Here is a 26,493-nt window from a genome sequence, read left to right as displayed (position 1 = left end):
AGGACAGCTTTTGTTAGAACCAGATATTTTAAGCACAAATGGAATTTGTCAGACAGCCCTAAGTTTAAATGCCGAGAAGACATCTTGAAGGACTTGCCACATACTTTGGAGAAAGCGGACAGTTGATCTATCCATTCTTATACATAGAAGTATCACTGAGTCATGAAGTGCTTTAGGTTTAGGATTACTACTTCCTTGTAAAACTGGTTATTCTTCAATATGTTTGCCAGTTCTGACATGTTAACATTCTGAGTATTAACTGGAAATCGTGTCACATTTCCTTCCTTTGAAAATCGCAGTGATTTCACTTTCCATTTCTGGTTTTCAAAATACTCATCCAGTTTCCCTACCACCACGTCTAGGTGTTCAACATTTTTGCAACATGAGACAGAAAAGGCATACAAAAAGGGCAATGTGGCAATAGACATGGGGGATTTCAATATGGATGTAGATTGGGAAAATCAGTTTGGCACTGGTTCCCGAAAGGATATTTGTAGAATGCCTACGAGATGCCTTTTGGAGCAGCTTGTGGTTGAGCCCACTAGAGTGTTATGTAATGATCCAGGTTTGATTAGGGAGCTTAAGGTGAAGGACTACTTCCAACCTCATGGATTTTGGTGTCACGCTGAGGGTGGAGACCTCCTGGGGTGTGGACCGACAAGAGGTGAATGCTTTTCTGGACTCAGGGGGAGTGGGAATTTTCCCGGACTTGGGGTTTGCCCATTGGCTCAACGTGTCACTGCAGGAGTTGAGCCAGCCCATGCCCGCATCTCTCTTGGATGGCTGTCCGTTTGGTTCTGGGCAGATCCAGCAGCAGACATTGGTCTTGCAGATGAGGACAAGAGGATCACATGGAGGACATTTGTTTCTCTGTCATTGATTCTCCTCACATACTCCCGATCCTTAGGCACCCTTGGTTGTCCCAGCATAACCCTTCCGTGACTGGAAGGAAGGAAGGGAGGATCATTGTGTAATGCGCTGTAATGTTTCACTGCTAGAGTAATGGTTTCTCTGTAGCAGCAATGTTAAGTTATGACTAGAGATAATGGAGCTTTGGAACGTGTGCTATCCAGTGAGAGGCATGTTGTTCTTGCCTGTGGGTCTGGGAACAGGGGTTTGGCAGTCTTTTGTCGGCAAGAGATGAAGAGAGAAGACATGAATGGAAGATTTGGTAGACCCGCGGATGGAGTGGACTAGGATTGATGGTCAACGATGCTCGGAGGAGGTCAGTGGGGAATGAATGGACGAATCCCTGAGCTCCAACGTGCACTTTAAACTGTTTCATTAAAATGGACCCTTTTTCCTTTTATTTTCTTTACTAACCCTATAGTCAGATTAAGATTTATAAAGTTCAATCGTTTTATTGCATATGCTGTACTGCCTGATATTTTGTGGTTCAGATTTATAACCAGGCAATACATCACGCAGCGTTCACACAAACGAGATTTCTCAGTTTGGCTGGGCCAGAGGCTGTCTTACCCGAGACAAACAGGTGCTGGCTGAACCTGAGGGTTACAATTGTGGGGGTATTGTCCCGGGATTGATTCCGTTTGTTGCTGTGTGATTGCCCAGAGCATTGAACCAGTGGGGTGTGTGTTTAAGTCTGTGCTGGTATGGATGCTGCTGGGGTGGAGCAGTGGTGTGCCTCCGTGGGGTTACCGGTAACTAATGCGTGCATGTTGAGTGGGGTGGATATTCATACCCCGAATGAATTGTTAATTTCATTTCTGAGTACGGTTAAAGCTGTTGGCAAAGTTGTGGTTGTAGCGTGGAGATTTGATAAAACGGCGGGCTCAAACCTTGTCTTAGTTCAGGCTAGCGCTGACCTAATGGCGGTGGAACTGCCCACTTTTATCGGTGCTCCAGGTGAGGCGGGGCCATGGCCTGTCCATACTGTCAGGGAGGAGGGGAATGTAGCGGAGTGGGCCGAGTCACAAGTCAAGTGGGAGTGGAAACTTCAAAGACAGGGTTCTATCGTTTCTGAGGAGTGAGGGGAAGGAGTGGTCAGATTTGGAATGTCTAATTAGTCCCCGTCCCCCAGTGAAAAGTGAGAATTCTGAGGTAGTATTACTTCTTACAGAACGAAACCTAGTATCATGAATGGCAGTGATTCTTCACTTCCACATGAGTTCAACGCCTTTTATGCACACTTTGAAAGGGAGAATAAAATATGAGTATACCTGCAGCATCCAATGACCTTGTGATCTTTGTTTCAGTGGCCGACATCAGAAGGTCTTTCAGGAAAGTGAACACTCACAAGGTGACATGCCCCAGTGGTGTACCTGATAGGATCTGAAAGTCTGTGCCAACCAGGTGGTGGGTGTGTTCAAAGGCATTTTTTAATGTCTCATTGCTGTAGTCAGAAATTCCCACCTGCTTCAAAAGGGCAGCAATAATACCAGTGCCCAAGAAGAGCTGGGTGAGCTGCCTTGACGACTATCATCCTGTAGTCTCACATCTGTGGTGATGAAGGGTTTTGAAAGGTTGATCATGGCTAGAATCAACTCCTGTCTCAGAAAGGACTTGGACCTGCTGCAATTTGCCTATCACCACAAAAGTTCATGATAGGGGGGAGAAGATGGTGGCGCGACGGCAGCGCACGCGGCCTCTCCAGTGAATGATATCTGTAATCTGTCAAGTAGGGGACCGTGCACAATTCTGATTTGATGGAGTCGGACGTGAGAGTACGGAGGAACATCTGGAAAACTTCTGAAATGCTTGCTTCGCTGCTGCTGCTACTGTGTGGTAACCGGAATCTCCGGAGCAGAAGGCCCCGAAATCCTCAGCTTTACTTGTTCCAGCGGCCGGGGCGAGGTTGAAGGCGCTCGGCAGAGGATGGCGCTCGGGAGACTGTATCGGAGGGGCTGGTCGGAGGCTCGGAGTTTTCGGATGGAGGGACTCAGTGCTGGCTGTGGTCGGCTGCTTCCAAGGCATCGGTAAGTTGACGGTGCCTGGAAGTTTATGGCAGGGAGTTTCTCCCTTTTGCCGCCTGCTATCAGGGACTCGGGAGTCGATTGACTCGGGGAATTTTGAGACTTTTTTTTACCGTGCCCATGGTTTGTTCTTCATCAAATTATAGTATTGCTTTGCACTGCTGTAACTATATGTTATAATTATGTGGTTCTGTCAGTGTTGGTCTTTGGTTTGTCCTGTTTTCTGTAGTATCACTCCGGAGAAACATTGTATCATTTCTTAATGCATGTATGCATTTCTAAATGACAATAAAAGAGGACTGGGTGTTCTCATAATCGAAAAGGTTTACAGCCAACACGATCTCATTGGCTCTTCAGCCGGCCTTGGATCACCTGGACAACATTAATACCTACATCAGGCTGCTGTTTATTGACAACAGCTCAGCATTTAACACAATCATTCCTACAGTTTTGACCAAAAAACTCCAAAGCCTGGGCCTCTATACCTCCTTCTGTAACTGGATCCTCAACTTCCTCATCAAAAGACCACATCTGTATGGATTGGAAATAACATCTCTCACTCTGATAATCAACACTGGGGGATCTCAAGGATGTGTGTTTAGCCCACTGCTCTACTCTATCTAGACCATGACTATGTGGCTAGAGACAGCTCAAATGGCGTTTATAAATTAGCAGACGACACAACTATTGGTGGCAGAATTTCAGATGGTGATGAGAAGGCGTACAGAAGCAAGGTTGATCAGCTGGTTGAGTGCTGTTGCAGCAACCACCTTGCAACAATATCAGTAAGACCAAAGAATTGATTGTGGACTTCAGAAATGGTAAGGCGAGGGAACACACATCCCTCCTCGTCGAGGGATCAGAAGTGGAAAGAGTATGCAGATTCAAGTTCCTGGGTGTCAATATCTCTGAGGATATATCCTGGGCCTAACTCTTCGATACAACTACAAAGAGAATGGATATATTTCATTAAGAATTTGAGGAGATTTCGTATGTCATCAAAGACACTTGCAAATTTCTATAGACTTACCAGGTAGAGCATTCTAACTGGCTGTATCACCCTCTCGCATGGGGGCACTGCACAGGATCGAAATTAGCTACATAAAATTGTAAACTGAGTTAACTCCATAGGTGGAAGCCTCCCCAGCATCCAGGATGGTGGCATCACTATCACCCAGGATGTGCTTTCTTGTCATGGCTACTGTCAAGGAGGAGGTACAGGAGCCTGAAAACAACACACTCAACATTTCACAAAAAGCTTTTCCCATCTCCCGTCGGATTTCTGAATGGACATTGAACCCATAAACACTGCTGCACTACTTTTCCCCCTCTTTTTGCACTTTTGCACTACTTAATTTAACTTTATATACAGTATATATGTGTGTGGGTGTGTTGTTACATACCTCAAGGAGATCTTGTGACTTTCTTGTGAGAATCATGTGATGGTCTTTTGGAGGTCACCTGATGTAATTTTCCCGCTGATGTGAGGTCACGTGATGACATGTTCACCACTGATATAAAAGGGAAGACCCCTGGTGACGCAGTTAGTTTTTAGTTTTCCAGCTAGAACGTTAGTCAGAGTCTCCGTTTCCGTTGCGTATTTGTTTTATGACGCAGTTTCATTTTTAAAACGGAGTGTTACGTTCTGTTGCAAAGTACAGTAGTGCTGGACTGGCAAATTCTGCTAGATTTGTTGATGTACCTTTTTTCAGTAGTATTGGAGAGTGAAGACTTTATCGAAGTACAGGATATGAAGGATTTAGAGAATTCAGGAATGTATGGCAGTTTAATAAAGGATCGACCTTACTGAGTCTTTGTTGAAGAAGTAATGACCTGCATCGAAGATAACTCCTGCCGAAAGTTCATGCAAGGTTTGCTCTCTGGAAATTAAGGTCAGTTGTTTTAAGCCATTTATTTCTTTCATCGTGAATCCTTTGGACAGAACCAGTAGGAAAATCATGTCTATGAAGAAATCCTTCTCCAGAGAAGTCTCTCCCAATTGAATGTATAAATCTGTTGGACTTTCGAATTTACCATTTTAAGAACTGTACTTTGACTTTACCGCTTTAAGAGCTGTTTCTGAATTTATCGCTTTAAGAATCAGAACCGAGTGGTGATTTGTTGAACAACCGAATAGCAGTTAACTTCCGGTTAAGGTTATCATTTGTTTTTTATTGTTTATCCATGTTTAATAAATGTTTGGTTGTTTTTATGTAACCTGACTCGATTGATATTCATTGTTGCTGGTTATGTAACAGTGTATATACAACATGCTTTAATTTACTGTTTTAATTATTATGTATTGCAATGTAATGCTGCTGCATATCAAAGAATTTCATGACATATGCCAGCAATATGAAACCTAATTCTGATTCTGATAAATGTCACCATATAGAACCCTAAGATCTGTTTTTTGTGGGCATACACAGTAAGTCCAAAAACCATAACAGAATCAATGAAAGAAAGCACCCAACACGGTAGACAAACAATGTACAAAACAAACAAACTGTGCAAATACAAAAGAAAAAAAAGAAATAATAGTAAATAAATAAATAAGCAATAAATATTGTGAACATGAGATGAAGAGTCCATGAAAGTGAGTCCATTGGCAATGGGAACAATTCAGTGATGGGGTGAGTGAAGTTAACTGAAGATTTCCCCTCTGGTTCAATAACCTGATGATTGAGGGGTAATAACTGTTCCAGATTCTGGTGGTGTATAAATCCTGAGACTCCAATACCTTCTTACTGATGGCAGCAGTGAGAAGACAACATGACCTGGGTGGTTGGGCTCACTGATGATGGATGCTTCTTTCCTGTGATATTGCTCTGTGTAGATGTGCTCAATGGTGGGTAGAGCTTTACATGTGATGGTCTGGACCATATCTATTATCTTCTGTAGGATTTTCTATTCAAGGGCATTAATATTTCCATACTAGGCTGTGATGCAGCCAGTGAGTATACTCTCCACGACATATAAAAGTTTTGTCAAAGTTTAGGATGTTGAATCTTCACAAACTCCTAGGGAGGTAGAGGCACAGCCGTGCCTTCCTTGGAATTGCACTTGCATGCTCGCCCCAGGACAGGTCATGAAATGATAGCACTGAGGAATTTAAAGTTGCTGACTCTCTCCACTTCTGATCCCCTGATGAGGATTGCCTCATGGACCTCCAGTTTCCTCCTCCTGAAGTCAACAGTCAGCTTCTTGGTCTTGTTGGCATTGATTAAGCGATTGTTGTTGTGGCACCACTCAGCCAGATTTCCAATCTCTCTCCTATATGCTGGTTTGTCACCACCTTTGATTCGGCCAATAAGAGTGACATCATCAGCAAACTTGATTATGGCATTGGAGCTTTGCTTAGCCACACAGTCATAAGTGTAAAGCGAGTAGAGCAGGGGGCTAGGCACACAGCCTTATGGTGGACCTGAGCTAATGGAGATTGTGGAGGACATATTGTTGCCAATCCAAATTGATTCACGTCTGCAAGTGAGGAAATCAAGGATGCAATTGCACAAGGAGGTATTGAGGCCAATGACTTGAAGTTTATTGATTAGTTTTGAGGGGATGATAGTATTAAATGCTGAGCTATGGTCACTAAAAGGCATCCTGATATATGGATCTTTACTGTCTAGTTTTCCCAGGGTTGACTGAGCGAGTAGCTAATAAAACAGCATCTCCTGTGGACCTGTTGTGCTGGAAATCCATTATGGAAATGAATAAACAGTCGACACTTCGGGCCAAAAACCTTCACTTTGAAGGGTCTCAGCCAAAAATGTCAATAATACTCTTTTCCATAGGTGCTGCCTGGCCTGCTGAGTTCCTCCAGCATTTTGTGTGTGTGATTGGAGCAGATTTAAGTCACTTCTCAGGAAGGTGTTCATGAATTTCATCACTAACCTCTCAAAACACTTCATCACTGTGGATGTGAGTGCCACTGGCTGATAGTCATTGAGGCAGGTTACCACGTCCTTCTTGGGCACTGGCATAAATAAGCCTGCTTGAAGATTGTTCAGCCTTTTCCTATAATGCAGGTCCACAAAACCCAGCAACATTCTTGTACATTTTCTCTGCACTCCTTCAAGCTTATTGGTATCTTTCCTGTTAGTAGGTGACCAGAAAAGCGCACAATATTCCAAATTCAGTTCACCAGTGTCTTATACAATTTCAACTTAACATTTACATTCATATACTCATGATCTGAATTTTGAAGGTCCTGTGACAAATGCTCTCTTTATCATCATCGATAACACCACATTCAAGGAATTATAGATCTATATTCCTAAATCCCTTTGTTCTAACACACACCTCAGTGCCCTATTATTTACTATGTAAGTCCTACCATGGTTTGCCCTAACAATGTGGAACACATCACACTTTTCTGTGTTATATTCCATTTTGCATTTTAGCTCATTTTTCCAGCTGATTCAGATCACACTGCAAGCTTTGAGAGCCTTCCTTGCTGTTGATGGTACTCCCAATCTTTGTTACATCTGCAAATTTGCTGATCCATTTTATCACTTTATCATCTCAATCAGTTGTAGACAGTACTGTGCAAAAGTCTTAGACACACACACACACACATAGCACTTTTGTAGTAATTTATGTATTGGACTGTACTGCTTCCACATAAAGACAAATTTTATGACCTATGTGAGTGATGATAAACTTGATTCTGATATGGGTCTCTATTGTGTACTGAGGGCAGGGAGAGGGGAGGGAGCAGGAAGTACCAAACAGACATTCCAAAATGATCTTAATGATTCTTTTAGTTGCTCTCTGTAGGGTTTTAAAAGCTTCCCAATCCTATGCCTTCCCACTAATTTTGCTCTGTTGTATGCCCTCTCTTTTGTTTGTACATTAGCTTTGACTTCCCTTGTCAGCCACAGTTGTATTATTTTGCCTTTCAATCTTCTACACTCTAAAGAATACAGTCTTAATCTATTCAGTCTTTCCTTTTAACTCAAGTCCTCCAGACCTGGCAATACCCTTGTAAGTTTTCTTTACACTCTTTCAACCTTGTTTATATCTTTCCTGTAGGTAGGTGACCAAAACTGCACACAGTACTCCAAAGCCTCACCAAAGTCTTATACAACTTCAACATGACATCCTTTCTTCTGTACGTTGATATATTTCTTTATAAAGCTTTTTTTATGACCCCATCCACCTGTGATGCCACTTTCAATAAATTATATATTCCCATATCCCTTTGTTCTACCACACTCCTCAGTGCCCTACTGTTCACTGCGTAAGAACTACCCTGTTAGGTCCTATCAAAGTGCAAAACCTCACACGTATCTGTGTTAAATTTTATCTGCCATTTTTCAGCCCGTTTTTCTAGCTGATAGAGATCCCTCTGCAAGCCATGATAAACTTCCTCACTGTCCACCATACCCCCAATTTTAGTGTTATCCATAAATTTGTTGATCCAGTTAACTACATTATCATCCAGATCATTGATATTGTTGGCAAACAGCAAAGGACCAGCAGCGATCCCTGTGGCACACCACTAGTCACAGACCTCCAGTCAGAGAGGCAACCCTCTACTACCGCTCTCTTGCTTCTCCCACAAAGCCAATATCCAATCCAATCCAATTTACTACCTCATCTTGAATGCTGAGCAACTGAACTTTCTTGACCAGCCTTCCATGCGGGACCTTGTCAAATGTCTTTCTAAAGTCCACATAGACAATATCTACTGACTTGCCTTCATCCACTTGCCTGATAACTTCCTTGAGAAACGCTATGAAGTTGGTTAGACATGACCTACCATGCACAAAACCATGCTGACTATCCTTAATCTGTCCACGTCTGTCCAAATACTTATATATCTAGTCCCTTAGAATACCTTCCAATAAGTTTCCCACAACTAATATCAGACTCACCAGCCTATAATTTTCTGGGTTCTATTTAGAGCCCTTTTTAAACAGTGGAACAATATTGGCTATCCTCCAGCCCTCTGGTACCTCTCCTGTCACTAAGAATATTTAAAATATCTCTGCTAGAGTCCCAGCAATTTCCGTACTTGCGTCCTGCAGGGTCCAAGGTTAACACCTCATCAGACCCGATTGTCACATAGGGGGTTTGATCCTCTGAGTTTAATTACATTATTTAATATATTTCATTTCTGCCATTTAAATCTTCTTAACTCTGTACTCATTTCATCATTCAGTATCAGCTGTGATGTTACGAGTTCAGGTCGAAACTTTATTGTCAAGGGGATACGTGCACTGGGTATAATTGTCATGGATGTAGCAGCAGCACGATAGTATAGTACATAACAAATTCTCCCTACTAATGTTGGAACAGACACCTCTGTGTGCAGTTCACCTTAATTGTCCTAATGTTTTCCAACACAAGTCATGCACCACATGTTTAAACCTCTACTAGCATAAACTGGAGCCACTGGGTGCAATTTGCATTCATAGCGATAATCAGGAGCTTATTGCACTGAGTTCACTGATGAGACTTAGTTCTGACATCATCCTCCACACGGCAAAGACAGATTCAATTTTTAATGCTCAGGTGACCTAAATCATTGACATTGATTTATATTTTATATTATGCCTGTATGGTTTCATAAACAAAATAGAAAAGCTGTTTGGTGAAAGGTGAAACCATCAGAACTCCTTTACTGTCCTCCAAACATAGAACATTTTAAGCATGGTTATAAACTTCACATAACTACGTCATCAAGTCAGACTAGCATCGTAAAGTGAACCCCAACTCAATGTTGGTGGATATGAATTATGCACATTTCTCCCAAATGCATTACCCTACAGAGCCTCCCCCCCCCCCACCCCAGAATTCACTAAATTCACTAAAACTGGCATTGAGGCTGTCTGGAGCTCGGATGAGCCACCCCATTCAAATCCTATGTTCCATGGGTGGAATAACAGCAGGGACCTCGGGCTCATCAAGAGGTGTGTTGACATGCTCATGGTCATGTCGTGTCACCAGGGGCATGGTAGTGGAATCCTCCAGCTTAGGCTGGTTTTAATTTCTTCATAATAGAGGAGAATGAAAGAAACTTGACTGAAATGCAAATTGAATGTCAGATGCTCTTTGATAAGTCATCACTGACAATGATAATGTTAAATACAAGAGATTCTGCAGATGCTGGAAATCCTGATGGGGGACTTGCTCTGAAACGTTGACTCTATTTTTCTCCAAAGAGGTACCTGACCTGCTGAGTTTCTCCAGTATTTTGTATCCATTGCCCAATGATAATGGGTTAAACTAGAACTAGAACTGGAAGTCACGGGTTAAGGGTGAAAGGTGAAATATTTAAGGGGAACTTATTCACTCTGAGGGTGGTGAGAGTGTGGAATGAACTGCCAGTGGAAGTGGTGGACTTGGGTTCGATTTCAACATTTAAGAGAAATTTGGATAGGTACATGGATGGGAGGGATATGGAGGGCTATGGTCTGCGAGCAAGTCAATTAGACTAGACAAAAAATAGTTCAGCATGGACTAGATGGGCTGAATGGCCTGTTACTGAGCTGTAGTACTCTATGACTCTATAAGTTTTTGCAACAAATTTCATTTGTCGCTGTGCATAAGATTCTATAACTTGAATGGTGATGCACAGGAAAATGTGAAACTTTTTACCATAACAGCTGAAGCTGTAGCTCTGTGATACCTATCATGTGCAGTCTGGGTCGGAAATTGTTAATCCTGCTATTACATTTTTTCACATTGATATTGTTGGGAACCTCACAGTATGATCTGTCTCTGGTTGTTTGCTTGAGATTCTTATGATGGATGTGTGTATGCTAAAAGAATACACTCTTCTGCTCTTGTTGAAGCAATTGACCCTTATTTTTTTCTTCACATTCTCAGCTCCTATAGAAATATTTTGGTCGCTGACAGCCTTCTTTTAGAATGAGATGTCACCCAAGGTGTGTTTTTCCTCAATTCTGGCTACGTTTAGACTTTCAAGGACACCAACATTTATCACCTGAACCTGCCAGCAAATGCTCCATTTGATTGGCAGATATTGTGATTAACCTAGACACAATATAATGAAGCATAAACAAGACAATTATGTATTATGCACGTGGGTGATATTCCTCCAGCTGGTCCCAGCTCTGCTCTTGGAGTCTGCTCACAAAAGACAGGCACAACGTGTCCTATTTATGTGTTTCTTGAGGATAAACCCATTTTTCCCCTCATGTATTCTATTTTACATATCTTTGAGCCAATTCCAGGTACAGAGGAGGGCCACTACTTGGCCCTCAATCCCTTATAGCCAGCCTGTTCAAAGCACCTCTTTACCCTTTAGATTCAGCGGTTTGTAATTTCCAGGATTTTCCTGTTATTATTTCCAGGGATAATGCTTCTCTAAGTGAAATTGAGGGAAAAGTGCAGGGAAATCAAAGCTAGTCTGCGGTCGGTACTGAAGATCAAAGCTTCGATCGGAAGGCCAGAACTCAAAGCCCGATGACCAAAGCCTGGACACTGGAGACTGGAGGAACAGAGGCCTGTCCAGGGGTTGGAGGACTGTTCACATGGGTGAGTGGATGGGAGGGAGTGAGGAAGAGGGCTTCTTATTGTTTTGGTACTTGCTGTCTGTTTTGAGCATTGTGGGTACGTTATTTTGCAGAGTTGGGATGTTAATGAGTGTTTGGGTGGATGGGAGGGAGGAAAGGGGCTTGTTTTGTTGCTGAACATTGTGTGCGTGCCAAGTTGGCACCAGAAATCTTTTCTTAGGTTGTGTTGATCATTACTGCAAAGGACACATTTCACTCTATGTTTTGACGTACATGTTACAAGGATGTTTCTGGGACTGGAGGACCCGAGTTATAAGGAAAGATTGAATAGGTTATGGCTTTATTTCTTGGAATGTAGAAGATTGAGGGGAGAATTGATAGAGGCATACAAAATTATGAGGGTTATCGATAGGGAAAATGCAAGCAGGCTTTTTCCATTGAGGTTGGGTGGGACTTCAACTAAAGGTCATGTGTTAAGGGCAAAAGGTGAAAATTTTGAGAGGAACATGAGGGGAAACTTCTTCATTCAAGGTGGTGAGAGTGTGGAATGAGCTGCCAGTGCAATTTGTGCATGCCAGCTCAATCTGAATGTTCAAGAGAAGTTTAAGTAGGTACATGGATGGTGGAGGTATGGAGGGCTATGGTCCCAGTGCAGGTTGATGTGAGTAGGTAGTTTAAATGGTTTCAGCATGGACTAGATGGACCGAAGATGGCACGGCCTCTCTGGTGAATGATATCTGTAATCTGTCGAGTAGGGGACCATGAACAATTCTGATTTGATGGAGACAGACGTGAGAGTACAGAGGAACATCTGGAAAACTTCTGAAATGCCCGCTTCGCTGCCACTGCTACTGTGTGGTAACCGGAATCTCCAGAGCAGAAGGCCTCGAATCCTCGGCTTTGCTTGTTTCAGCGGCCGGGGCGAGATCGAAGGTGCTCGGCAAAGGATGGCGCTCAGGAGCCTGTATCGGAGGGGCTGGTCGGAGGCTAGAAGTTTTCAGTTGGACGGACTCAGTGTCGGCTGTGGTCGGCTGCTTCCAAGGCATCGGCAAGTTGACGGTGCCTGGAGGTTTATGGCAGGGAGTTTCTCCCTTTGCTGCCTGCTATCGGGGACTCGGAGGTCGATCAACTCGGAGACTTTGTGACTTTTTTTACCGTGCCCATGGTTTGTTCTTCATCAAATTATGGTATTGCTTTGCACTGCTGTAACTATATGTTATAATTATGTGGTTCTGTCAGTGTTAGTCTTTGGTTTGTCCTGTTTTTCTGTGCTATCACTCCGGAGAAACATTGTATCATTTCTTAATGCATGTATGCATTTCTAAATTACAATAAAAGAGGACTGAGTGTTCTCATAATCTAACTAATCTAAGAGCATGGTTCTGTGCTGTACTCTTTTTATGATTCTGTGATAAATAAATAAATCAGAATCTGAATCTATAAAGATTAACTGTCTATAATCCACTTAAATGGCACCAAGTCACTTGGTGTGATCACCCTTGTTTGGGAAGAGACCAGCTAAAAAAATTATAACTACTGTAAAACTGGCTAAGCTTTATTTTGAACTGGCAGATCAATATAAATGAAATTATCATAATGGAGAAATCCACTCAAGGGTCATTTAACTTTGTGTTACAAAATAAATTAACTTCTGATCAACTAGAGTTTCACTATCTGGGACTGAAAGTGGACACCAATGGGTTATAGCCTGATAAGAACAATGATGAAACCTCTTTACAGTGAAGAGACGATGAAATGTGGCAGAGCCCAAATCATTCCCAGGTTTATTCCACAGTTATTCAAAATTCTTACTGAGTTTAGTAACAATGATAACACTGATTTCTCAAGGAAAAGGACCAATGGAGATGGAAAGGGGACTACCATTGATCTGATGACTAATAAAGACAAAGCTTCAACAGTGAATTTTAAAGTCACTATGCTAATCTGTTATCATGTGGGTGAAATGTGTGGTTACACCATTCAAGTGTTGCCTGTAATGAAGTGACCAGAGCAGAGCCCAGTATTCCAAGTGGGGTCTGACTAGGTCCTATATAGCTGAAACATTACCTCTCAGCTCTTGAACTCAATCCCACAGTTGATGAAGGCCAATACATCGTATACCTTCTGAACCACACAATCAATCTATGCAGCAGCATTGAGTGTACTATGGACTCGGACCCCAAAATCCCACTGATCCTCCACACTGCCAAGAGTCTTACCATTGATACTATATTCTGCCATCATATTTGATCTACCAAAATGAACCAATGCACACTTATCTGAGTTGAACTCCATCTGCCACTTCTCAGCCCAGTTTTGCATCCTAACGATGTCCCGCTGTAACTCCTGACAGCCCATCACACTATCCACAACACTCCCAACCTTTGTGTCATCAGCAAATTTACTAACCCTTCCCTTCACTTCCTCATCCAGGTCATTTATAAAAATCATGGGGTCCCGGAACAGATCCCTGAGGAACACCACTAGTCACCAACTTCCATGCAGAATATGACCCGTCTACAACCACTCTTTCCCTTCTGTGGGCAAGCCAGTTCTAGATCCACAAAGCAAGTCCTCTTGGATCCCATGCTTCCTTACTTTCTGAATAAGTCTTGCATGGGGTACCTTATCAAATGCCTTGCTGAAATCCGTATACACTACATCTACTGCTCTGCCTTCACCAATGTGTTTAGTCACATTCTTAAAAAATTCAATCAGGCTCTTAAGGCACAACCTGCTTTTGACAAAGCCATGCTGACTATTCCTAATCATATTATTCTTCTCCAAATGTTCATAAATCCTGCCTCTCAGGATCTTCTCCTTCAACTTACCAACGACTGAAGTAAGACTCACTGGTCTATAATTTCCTGGGCTATCTCTGCTCCCTTTCTTGAATGAGGAAACAATATCTGCAACCCTCCAATCCTCTGGAACTGCTCCAATCCCCAGTGATGATGCAAAGATCACTGCCAGAGGCTCAGCAGACTCCTCTCTTGCCTCCCACAGTAGCCTGGGGTATATCTCGTCCAGTCCTGCTGACTTATCCAACTTGATGCTTTCCAAAAGCTCCAGCACATCCTCTTTCTTAATGTCTATGTAACATGCTGTAAAGTTTCGCTGATAATGCAATGGGTTTTCTGTAGCGGCAATGTTTGAGTCATGACTAGAGGTAATGGGGTTTGGAATGCTATTCTTCTTTCTTGTTAATCTGGAAGAGAGATTTTCATGGCCTTTGGACAGGGAGAGATGAGGAGAGACTGGAGAGAGCTGGTAGACAACCAGACGGAGTGGACTTGGAGCGAGGGTCAGAGGAGGTCGATGCTGGATGATCAGCTTATCAGTGAGCTCCAACTTTGCGCAATAGGCTGTTTCATAAGAATGAGCCTTTTTCTCTTTTTTCATTTTCTTTACTAGCCATATAGTCAAAGTAAGAATTATGAAGCTTAATCATTTAATTGTATATTGTGTACTGTTTATTTCAGGGTACTGATTTGTAACAGGGGACACATCGCACAGCATCCACCCAAACAAAATTTCTTAAGTTTGGCCGGGCCTGGGGCTGTCACCCCCTATATTAAGCTGCTAGATGAAGCGAGAGTTACATCTATATGCTCAAGCTTTTCAGTCCATTGTAAGTCATCCCTACAATCGCCAAGGTCCTCTTCCATAGTGAATACTGAAGCAAAGTATTCATTAAGTACCTCCACTACCTCCTCCGGTTCCATACACACTTTTCCACTGTCACACTTGTTTAGTCCTATACTTTCACATCTTATCCTCTTGCTCTTCAAATACTTGTAGAATGCCTTGGGGTTTTCCTTAATCCTGCCCGCCAAGGCCTTCTCATGGCTCCTCTGGCTCTCCTAATTTCATTCTTAAGCTCCTTCCTGCTAGCCTTATAATTTTCCAGATCTTTATCATTGCCTAGTTTTTTGAACCTTTCATGAGCTTTTCTTTTCTTCTTGATCGATTTACAACAGCCTTTGTACACCATAGTTCCTGTACTCTACCATCCTTTCCGTCTCATTGCAATGTACCTATGCAGAATGCCACTCAAATATCTCCTAACATTTGCCACATTTCTGCCATACATTTCCCTGAGAACATCTGCTCCCAATTTATGCTTCCAAGTTCCCGCCTGATAGCTTCATATTTCCCCTTACTCCAATTAAACACTTTCCTAACTTGTCTGTTCCTATCCCTCTCCAATGCTATTATAAAGGAGATAGAATTGTGATCACTACCTCCAAAATGCTCTCCCACTGAGAGACCCGACACCTGACCAGGTTCATTTCCCAATACCAGATCAAGTACAGCCTCTCCTGTTGTAGGCTTATCTACATATTGCATCAGGAAACCTTCCTGAACACACCCAACTCTGCCCCATCTAAACCCCTTGCTCTAGGGTCATGCCAATCAATACTGGGGAAATTAAAATCCCCCGTCACGACAACCCTGTTATTATTACACCTTTCCAGAATCTGTCTCCCTATCTGCTCCTCGATATTCCTGTTACAATTGGGTGGTCTATAAAAAACACCCAGAAGTTAATGACACCTTCCTGTTTCTAACTTGCACCCACAGAGATGCCATAGACAACCCCTCGATGACTTCCTCCTTTTCTGCAGCCGTGACACTATCTCTGATCAGCTATCCCTATCTCTGATATTATTTCCTGTTTATTCGAATTCAAATTACAAATGTGTTGGAAGTTAATCCACCTCCTCCTGACACCATTGGCATTTTCCACAGCAGCTTTCTTTTTGACTAAATCCATACCTCTTGTTAGCGTAATTATTTTTGTAAAGTAGGTCATTTTTCAAACTCAACGGCGTAGCTTGTGTTTGTTGTACACTAGCGGGTGATATGTAGCAGATAGCAGTCAGTGTAATGCCTTACAGCACTAGGGATCAGAAGATCGGAGTGCCCTTCTCACCACTGTCTGTAAGGAGTTTGTGTGTTTTCCCGTGACTATGTGGGCTTCCTCTGACTGCTGCAGTTTCTTTCCACATTCCACAGACATGTAGGTCAGGATTCGTTGTGGACATGCCTTGTTGGCTCCAGAAGCATAGTGATAATTGTGGGCTGCTCCCCAGCACATCCTCGGATTGCGTTGGTCGTTGACGTAAAGATGCATTTCACTGTATGTTTCAATGTACATGTGATAAATAAAGCCAATCTTGTAGATTTCTCTTGTTTTACATTCTCAGTGTAGCCCCCCTGGCCAGCCTCAGGGTCGCTCAGCTCACTGTCGTCTAGGGAAATAGCCCTCGGCCCCGCCAAACTGGGTAATTAGTTTGTGTGGATGCTGTGTGATGTACCCCACCCTGCCAAATAACAGACAATACACCAGATACGATTAAATGATTTACAGTTTATAGATATTACTGGAACTATGTAATTAATAGAGAATAAAATATAAAAGGAAAATAAAAGGCGCCACACTTATCAAAGTTCAATCTCTTCGTGCACAAACAGTTGGAGCTGAGGACCCTCCTTCTTCACCCTGCGACCCCTCGGACCACCCCGACCTGCTGCCTGGGACCAACAACGGTGGTCGACCAGATGCTCCACATGAGTCCGTCTCCATCTCTTCTCCTCGCCGAACACCCTGGACCTCGGACTCCGACCCCTTTAGCGGATTCACAGCACCTGGTCCATCCTCTGTCTCTCTCTCTCCCGCCTTCTGCCCAAAAACCCACGCATCACACTAATTTACAGACACACAGAAATCATAACATCTATCCCAATTGGTTTGTTCATCCTCTTATCAGTAACATGATCCAAACAAACTACAAGCGGGAGTTGTAGTTGTAGTTCTCAGCAGTTAACATAACAAAGAAGCCATTTTAATTAGACGACGCAGTAACATAAAAGAAGAAACCCCTTACATCAGATATTAGGTAACAGCTGTCAGGACTTCCAAAGTGCTGCAATATTATCGCCTCCAAGAACTCTGGCTGGCTCAAACTGGAGCTGAACCCAGCACTGAAAGTGCAGAGATGACCCTTTGAGGCAGGAGATAAAGCAACCTAGATTGCTCAACCAAAGCACTGACCTTACTCTTAGAAATTCTTCCAAAAATTCCATTTGTGCATCACTATTATTCGATTTATTTCAGAAATGTCACACCTGTGAGCAATAAGATCAGCAGCTGGTGAAAATTGAGACCCAATTCGTTTGTGGGACCATCAGTTTCCTTGTGAGAAAATCTGACTGTGTCACAGATTTGAGCAACTAGGAGAATTGAATGGCAATTTTAATTCTGACACACCCATCAGGGATCTAGTAGCATGGCACGCAAAGTAAATGATGGGATACGTTGCAATGTTTTTAATATTTTATATGGTTAAAATTATGTTCTTGATACAGCTTTACTTTCATCTCCTTTACAAGCTGACTGATTGTTAATATATTGTTTAGACTGCTGCTGTTTCCTTTGGCGGTTCACAAACTGCTCCAGTGAATGGAGCAGACAGTTCATCTAAGCCTGACACAGGAACTGAGCCAGGCTCTGGCCAGGCAGAGAGGCCAAGGACGTCTCCTATAGGTAGTCTGTCTTTGGTGAAAAGCAGCCAAGAATCTGGATTTCCGGTGGCCACACACTGTATTTATTCGTCACTTTCTTACAGTTGATAATCTGTCCAAACACAAAGGGAAATAAAATGTTTTGATATAGAAGTATGACTTCTCTTCCTCACTGATCCCTCTTCCTGATAAAGAGGAACAAAAATCCAATCCTTCAATCATTATTCCCTCAAAATAACCCAGCTTTCCTTTAAACAAAAACAGAACATGAAGGATTCATTCAGGTAAAGTCCAAGGGAAAAGAAAAGAAACAAATTTATTGTTTCATATCAAGGAACTTTAATCAGAACTGAAAAAGTGAGAGGACAGAAGACCATGGAAGAAAGGGAAGGGGGAGGAGCACCAGAGGGAGGTGAAGGGCAGGTACGGGGATGAGGTGAGAGAGAGAAACAAGAATGGGAAATGGTAAGCGGGGGAGGGGGGAAGCAATTACAATACAATCAGAGTTTGTATGTTCCTGTCAGGGTTAAAGGCAAATTGAATAGGAATAAGGAACCTTGGTTCTCAAGGGATATTGCAACTCTGATAAAGAAGAGTGAGTTGTATGAAATGTATAGGAAACAGGGGGTAAATCAGGTGCTTGAGGAGTATAAGAAGTGCGAGAAAATACTTAAGAAAGAAATCAGGAGGGCAAAAAGTAGACATGAGGTTGCCTTGGCAGTCAAAGTGAAGGATAATCCAAAGAGCTTTTACAAGTATATTAAGAGCAAAAGGATTGTAAGGGATAAAATTGGTCCTCTTGAAGATCAGAGTGGTCGGCTTTGTGCGGAACCAAAGGAAATGGGGGAGATCTTAAATAGGTTTTTTGCGTCTGTATTTACTAAGGAAGCTGGCATGAAATCTATGGAATTGAGGGAATCAAGTAGTGAGACCATGGAAACTGTACAGATTGAAAAGGAGGAGGTGCTTGCTGTCTTGAGGAAAATTAAAGTGGATAAATCCCCGGGACCTGACAGAGTGTTCCCTCGGACCTTGAAGGAGACTAGTGTTGAAATTGCAGGGGCCCTGGCAGAAATATTTAGAATGTCACTGTCTACGGGTGAAGTGCTGGAGGATTGGAGAGTGGCTCATGTTGTTCCGTTGTTTAAAAAAGGATCGAAAAGTAATCCGGGAAATTATAGGCCGGTGAGTTTAACGTCAGTAGCAGGTAAGTTATTGGAGGGAGTACTAAGAGACAGAATATACAAGCATTTGGATAGACAGGGGCTTATTAGGGAGAGTCAACATGGCTTTGTGCGTGGTAGGTCATGTTTGACCAATCTGTTGGAGTTTTTCGAGGAGGTTACCAGGAAAGTGGATGAAGGGAAGGCAGTGGATATTGTCTACATGGACTTCAGAAAGGCCTTTGACAAGGTCCCGCATGGGAGGTTAGTTAGGAAAATTCAGTCGCTAGGTATACATGGAGAGGTGGTAAATTGGATTAGACATTGGCTCGATGGAAGAAGCCAGAGAGTGGTGGTAGAGAATTGCTTCTCTGAGTGGAGGCCTGTGACTAGTGGTGTGCCCCAGGGATCAGTGCTGGGTCCATTGTTATTTGTCATCTATATCAATGATCTGGATGATAATGTGGTAAATTGGATCAGCAAGTTTGCTGATGATACAAAGATTGGAGGTGTAGTAGACAGTAAGGAAGGTTTTCAGAGCCTGCAGAGGGACTTGGACCAGCTGGAAAAATGGGCTGAAAAATGGCAGATGGAGTTTAATACTGACAAGTGTGAGGTATTGCACGTTGGAAGGACAAACCAATGTAGAACATACAGGGTTAATGGTAAGGCACTGAGGAGTGCAGTGGAACAGAGGGATCTGGGAATACAGATACAAAATTCCCTAAAAGTGTCGTCACAGGTAGATAGGGTCGTAAAGAGAGCTTTTGGTACATTGGCCTTTATTAATCGAAGTATTGAGTATAAGAGCTGGAATGTTATGATGAGGTTGTATAAGGCATTGGTGAGGCCGAATCTGGAGTATTGTGTTCAGTTTTGGTCACCAAATTACAGGAAGGATATAAATAAGGTTGAAAGAGTGCAGAGAAGGTCTATAAGGATGTTGCCGGGACTTGAGAAACTCAGTTACAGAGAAAGGTTGAATAGATTAGGACTTTATTCCCTGGAGTGTAGAAGAATGAGGGGAGATTTGATAGACGTATATAAAATTATGATGGGTATAGATAGAGTGAATGCAAGCAGGCTTTTTCCACTGAGGCAAGGGGAGAAAAAAAACCAGAGGACATGGGTTAAGGGTGAGGGGGGAAAAGTTTAAAGGGAACATTAGTGGGGGCTTCTTCACACAGAGAGTGGTGGGAGTATGGAATGAGCTGCCAGACGAGGTGGTAAATGCGGGTTCTTTTTTAACATTTAAGAATAAATTGGACAGATACATGGATGGGAGGTGTATGGAGGGATATGGTCTGTGTGCAGGTCAGTGGGACTAGGCAGAAAATGGTTCAGCACAACCAAGAAGGGCCAAAGGGCCTGTTTCTGTGCTGTAGTTTCTTTGGTTCTATGGTTCTATGGAAGTTTGAGAAATCGATGTTCATGCCATCAGGTTGGAGGTTTCCCAGACAGAATACAAGATGCTGCTCCTCCAGCTTGAGCAAAGAGGTGCAGGATGAAACTAGTAAGCTTCCTGCCTATCTCCTCAGTCTGGTACCCCTCTTCCTTTCCTCTCCGCCCCCCCCCCACCCCACAGTCCATGCCTGATTTAAGATGGAGGCCAGGTCACTTAGTCCAGAGATTTTGAAAGTATTTACACATTATTGTACTTCTCATTTTTCATTACTCCTTATAGATCTAGAATATCTAGAATCGATGGGTCAAATAGTCTAATTCTCTTCCTATATCTTATGGTCTAATACAGTATGATCCACAGAATAAATACCTTTGGGCTCCTTTCCCTCCATCTTAACTGGGTATCTGCTTAACTAGTAAACACAAGAGGTTCTGCATATGCTAGAATTTCAGAGCAGCACACGCAATATCCTGGAGAAACTTAGCAGGTCAGGCAGTATCTATGGAGAAGAATAAATAGTCGACATTTTGGATTGAGACCCTTCATTGTGATTGGAAAGGAAAAGGGAAGAAGCCAGAATAAGATGATGGAGAATGGGAAGGAGTACAAGCTGGAAGGTGATAGGTGAATTTAGATGAGGGGGAAGGTAAGTGGTGGGATGAAGTGAGAAGCTGGGAGGTGATAGGTATAAAAGGTACAGGGCTGAAGAAGGTGGAATGTGGTAAAGGACAGTGGACCATGGGAAAAAAGGAAAGGAGGAGGGGCACCAGATAGATGTGATAGGCAGTAAGCTTACTAGTTTGATTCTGCACCTCTTCAAATATCTGCAGTAGCAGTGTCAGGATTCATGTATCTCCCAACCCATGGCTTTGGCACTGCCCAAGATTGGCTCTGTTGACTTCCACGACTTGCACCCTTCTCCTTTACCTATACCTTTTAAATTAAGTTCCTCACTGCTGTTTCATGCTGCACTATAGATTCCAGTTGGCAGCCTCCGTGTGGCTCTGAGATGAAAAGTCAACTTTAACCATATCTTCACAGATTATTTCCTTTTCCAGAATCCAAGGTTCCACCAATTCTGGGAGCCAGAGTTAGGAACAGGAAATGCTGAAATACTCAGTACCTCAGGCAGCATCTGTGGAGAATGCTTCAGTACTATCTGTGTGAGTGCTTGGTTGGTTGGTAGGTGGGTACACAAGGGGCTTGTTTCCTTTATTCCCCACTCTGACCTTTTACATCTTCTCGTCTCCCTATCACTCCCCGTGGGTCTCCTCCTTCTTCCCTTTCTTCTGTGGTCCACTCTCCTTTCTCATCAGATTCCTCCTTCTCCAGCCCTTGGCATTCACTACCCACCTAGCTTCACCTATCACCTTCCAGCTAGCCTTTTTCCCCTCTTCTCACGTTTTTATTCTGGCATCTTCCCCCTTCCCTCTCAGTCCTGATGAAGGGGCTCAGCCCAAAAAGTCGATTATAAATTCATTTCTATAGATGCTGCCCGACCTGCTGAGTTCCTCCAGTATTTTGTGTGTGTTGCTTTGTTTTGCTGTTGTTGTTGTTCCTTAAACGTAGTGGGCATGCTATGTTGACGCCAATTGATGTTTCGAGCCAAGACCAAGGGTTGACTGCTTATTCCTCTCCATAGATGCTGTCTGACTGCTGAGTTCCTTCAGCATTTTGTGTGTGTTTCCTGAATGAGACTTGCTGATTTGTTGAAACTTAGTACAGTTTAGCTTGAAGTGTTCAAATGATCACTCATTAGTACAACAGAATATAGCTGGTCACCTTTACAGTCTGGGCCGCCGTGGAATTGTTCCAAAAAGTGAAAAACTATTTCCTATATGCCGTCAGATAAACTCCCAATTAAAACCATTTCCTAATAAAGGGGAAATAAACTGGACAATTTCAGCAGCCAAGCCTTTAGTAACCTTGAAGTCCGGTTCCAGACATTTCTTCATTTGGTTTGCCATTTTATCATTTCTTTCAACATCTCTGTTGAAATATTTTACTTTGCTTAAGTAATTCCTCCATCAGCTTCCAGTCAATATGGCACTGAGTGGAGATGTCTCTCGAAGTTGTGGCTCAGTATTAGCTGTTGACTTTCTTGTCTCCATTCTCCAGCCTTCTCGCCATTACCAATCAGGATCCTACCAATCTCGAGCTTAAATGCACCTAATGACTTTGCCTCTTCTGCCCCCAGTGGCAATGAATTCAATGGATTCATCCTCTAGCTGAAGAAATTCCTTATATTTCGGTTTTAAACAGCCTTTTATTCTGAGGCTGCACCCTCTTAGACAGGGGGTTCCCAACTTGGGGTTCAAGGACCCCTCAGTTAATGGTCGGGGTCCATGGCATTAAAACAGTTGGCAACGGAAACATTTCCACATCCATTCTATCCAGACCTTTCAGTATTTGGTTAGTTTCAGTGAGATGCTCCCCTCATCCAAACTCCATCCAGTAAGGGCCCAGAATCCTCAAAAGTTCCTCTAGGACATTTCCAGGGCATCTCTGGCTGGTAATGCTACTTTTTGGGTGCTGCGTGATGAACAATGTAATTTGAAATAGGGCTCAATCAGAAGTGGTTCACATGGCTTATGAAAGGACATGCTCAATTAAATTTCTGGAGTGATGTGGAAAGCCCCAGAGGAGGTTATCATAGCTTTTCACTCAGAGAAGATTCCACTTTAGCCCTAACCTGTCACGGTCCGGTCCGTGAAGTCTGTATTCCGGTTCACGGTCCGGTCTATCGACCCTTGCTCCAGGTTTTCCTGTCTATCCTGTTTCTGTTCTTGTTGAGCTCTAATTGAGGCAGCTGATGCTCATTGGGGCTGGCTGCATAAATACCTCCAGAGACCAGGGCTTGGCTGCTGGATTGTTCTTGTCCTTACTCCTTGTATCCCTTCCTCTGCCTTCTGTTTCCTCGCCTGAAGCCTTGCCTTGTTTTGCCAGTAACTCTCACCTCGCCTGAAGTTCTGGTTTCGCCTTGCATTGCCTGAAGCCTTGCCTGGTCTTGCTGGTAACTCTCCCCTCGTCTCGCCTGCAGTCTTCTCCTGGAGCCATCCCGTACCTAGCTCCCTTTCTGTACTTTGCCTCCGCCGGGTAAGTCAAGCTGTCTTGCCGTTACCTACGGTTGGTTCTGCCCCTTCCTAACTCTTGCCTCCGCCAGGTAAGTCAGGCCGTCTTGCCGTTACCTGCGGTTGGTTCTTTCCCCTCCTGTCCCTTGCCTCCGTCGGGTAAGCCAGGCCGTCTTGCCATTGCCTGCGGTTGGTTCTGTCCCCTCCTATCCCTTGCCTCCGTCGGGTGGAGTACTGTTCCCTGCCCAAGGGAACCGCGCCCTGCCCAGGAGGAGCCTCCAGCCTCCTGCCAAACCTCGCCTCGAGTCTCCAGTCTCCTGCCACTTCGCCTCGAGTCTCTAGCCTCAAGCCTGAAGACTCCAGCCTCCTGCCTCCTGCCAAGCCTCGCCTCGGGTCTCTGGCCTCTAGCCTCAAGCCTGAAGACTCCAGCCTCCTGCCTCCTGCCAAGCCTTGCCTCAGGTCTCTAGCCTCTAGCTTCAAGCCTGAAGACTCCAGCCTCCTGCCTCCTGCCAAGCCTCGCTTCAAGCCTCTAGTCTCTAGCCTCAAGCCTGAAGACTCCTGCCTCCTGCCAAGCCTCGCCTCTAGTCTCTAGCCTCAAGCCTGAAGACTCCAGCTTCCTGCCTCCTGCCAAGTCTTGCCTCAAGTCTCCAGCCTCCTGCCAAGCCTCGCCTCAAGTCTCTAGCCTCCAGCCTCCTGCCAAGCCTCATCCTTGCCTAGTTCTGGGGTCCGAGCCAGAGGCAAGACCCAGGTACTGGGTCCTTGTCCAGTCTCTGGCTCAAAGTCCAAGCCCGGGCTCCTAGCTCTCTTGTCCAGTCCTGTTCCAGGTTCCTGGTTTTTGTGTCCTTGTCCTTGTTCTCACCCTGTATCCTAGTCCTGTCCCTAGTACTTCAGTGTCTGTGTCTCGCACTTGGGTCCGTTCCCTGCCAGAGCCCTATGACATAACCCTGCGTACAAAAATAATTAGAAATGAGAACGCTTTCCTTGTGAAGGATTGCATAATTCTTGAAGTGACCAACCTTTTCCCTCTCATAGTCCTTTGGCAGTGTGAACCCTTTGGTGCCAACAAAGACCCAGTTACCCCGGAAAGCCATTTTCCGGATCTCCTTGCTGCCCAGCCCCTCAATGTATTTCTTGGCATCTTCTGTCATCCTTGGAATAAGCAGGAAAGGCAGTTATTCAATTATAAACCCAGTACGAGTAGAAAGTAACAAATTGTCTTGTTCAGAACAAAATATGACTTTTCAAGATTTTTAAAGCATAGAACATTACAGCACAGTTAGGGGCCTTCAGCCTACAATATAGTAGTGACTTTTTAAACCTACTCTAAGAGCAATCTAACCCTTTCCTCCTACGTAGCTCTCCATTTTTATATCAAGCATGTATCTATCTAAGGGTTTCTTTAATGTCTCTAAAGTATCTGCCTCTACCAGCACACTTGGCAGGGCATTCCACATGTTCGCTATACATTGTACAAAAACATACCTCTGACATCCCCCTCACCCCCATACTTTCCCATCTTAAGATTATGCCAGCCAGTCAGGTTCAATTCCCACTGCTTGTCTTTAAAGAGTTTGTACATTCTCCCCGTGACTGAGTGGGTTTTCCCCTGGGTAATCTGGTTTCCTTTCACATTCCAAAGACATGCAGGTTAGTAGCTTAATTGGACACATGGGTATAATAGAGCTGTGTGGGCTCATTGGGCCAGAAGGGCCTGCTAACGTGATGTATCTCTGAATAAATAATGGAGTTAGGGACTTCCTACCAAAGGAGTAGGCAGATTGCCTGAGGAATTTCAAAAAGATTGAACATCATGGCTGGCCTGGAAGCCATTAAAGTGTGGGATCAGAGCTACAAAGATGAGGTCTTTGCTGAGGCCAGACTGTTAAGCACCAAAGAGCGGGAGTTCCAGAGAGGCTGGTAAAGACGGAGCAGGGGTTAGGTCAGGATCAGAAGGAGGCAGTTAATTGGAGAGCTCACTGGAGGTGAGGTGGTGGTAGGGGAAGGACGTTCAGAGGAGCAAGTGGAGACCAAGGGATTTGGAGGTTGTGTGTGAGATGGAGAGAGTGGGAGTTACTGGCGTGATCAGTGGCAGAGGAAGAGCAGTGGGGCCCTAGCATGGATGCAGACAACCCATACAAAATGCTGAAGGAACACAGCAGGCCAGGCAGCATCTGTGGAAAAGAGTACAGTCGATGTTTTGGGCTGAGACTCCTCTTCAGGATTCAGGCATTTGTTTTAGTCTGCCCAGCTTGGAAAATTGGCCTATCTATAGCTATCCCTTTGAACACTCCTTTGAAATCTCTTCCTTCAACAAAAATACAACACGTTCTTCTCTACTGCAGGGGGGTAATTCCACTTCATAGGTTGTTTAGTTCCAAATCCAGTGAGTCAATTTTTGTGGCACTATCACAGTGCCAGCAACCCAGGTTCAATTCCTGCCACTGCCTGCAAGGAGTATGTATGTCCTCCCGGTTATCCTGTGGGTTTTCTCTGGGAGCTCTGGTTTCCTCCTACATTCTAAAGGGTAATGGGTTAGTTGGTTAATTGGTCACATGGGAGTAAATGGGAGGTGTAGGTCTCTTTGGCTGGAAGGGCCTGTTACTGTTTTATATCTATACATAAAACAAATACATCAGATTTACTCCAAGCTGCAGAGGCCAACTTTTCCTTGGGTATTCATATAGATTATGAAAGACTGAGACTTGAGATCCTTGGAGCATAGAAGAATGAGGGGAGATTTGACAGAGGTTTACAAAATTATGAGGGGTATAGACAGAATAAATGTGAATAGGCTCTTTCCACTTAGATTAGGAGAGATAAATACGAGAGACTTTAGGGTGAAAGGGGAGGGGATTAGGGGGAACATTAGGGGGAACTTCTTCACTCAGAGTGTGGTAGGAGTGT

General features: G+C 43.8%; 1 protein-coding gene and 1 long non-coding RNA gene across 3 annotated transcripts in view; one reads left to right on the top strand and one right to left on the bottom strand.

Moving 5' to 3' along the window:
• Window positions 1–26,493, top strand: part of LOC140198857 (uncharacterized) — a 59,681-nt gene that overhangs the window by 21,348 nt on the left and 11,840 nt on the right. For both annotated transcript variants that reach the window (XR_011886274.1, XR_011886275.1), the window contains exon 2: window positions 11,261–11,444. This is a non-coding gene — a long non-coding RNA (uncharacterized lncRNA). The remainder of the gene's footprint in view (window positions 1–11,260; window positions 11,445–26,493) is intronic.
• Window positions 16,777–26,493, bottom strand: part of LOC140198855 (protein FAM3B-like) — a 42,054-nt gene continuing 32,337 nt past the window's right edge. Inside the window, exons 7-8 of the mRNA XM_072260014.1 lie at window positions 24,606–24,738; window positions 16,777–18,062 (exon numbers count right to left, since the gene is read on the bottom strand). Coding sequence (XP_072116115.1) covers window positions 17,967–18,062; window positions 24,606–24,738 — 229 coding nt within the window. The 3' untranslated portion in view covers window positions 16,777–17,966. The remainder of the gene's footprint in view (window positions 18,063–24,605; window positions 24,739–26,493) is intronic.

Source organism: Mobula birostris, chromosome 6, assembly GCF_030028105.1.
Source record: "Mobula birostris isolate sMobBir1 chromosome 6, sMobBir1.hap1, whole genome shotgun sequence".
NCBI classification, from domain to species: Eukaryota; Metazoa; Chordata; class Chondrichthyes; order Myliobatiformes; family Myliobatidae; genus Mobula; species Mobula birostris.
Note: the sequence above shows the minus strand (reverse complement) of the source record. Positions and strands in the feature narration are given on the sequence as shown.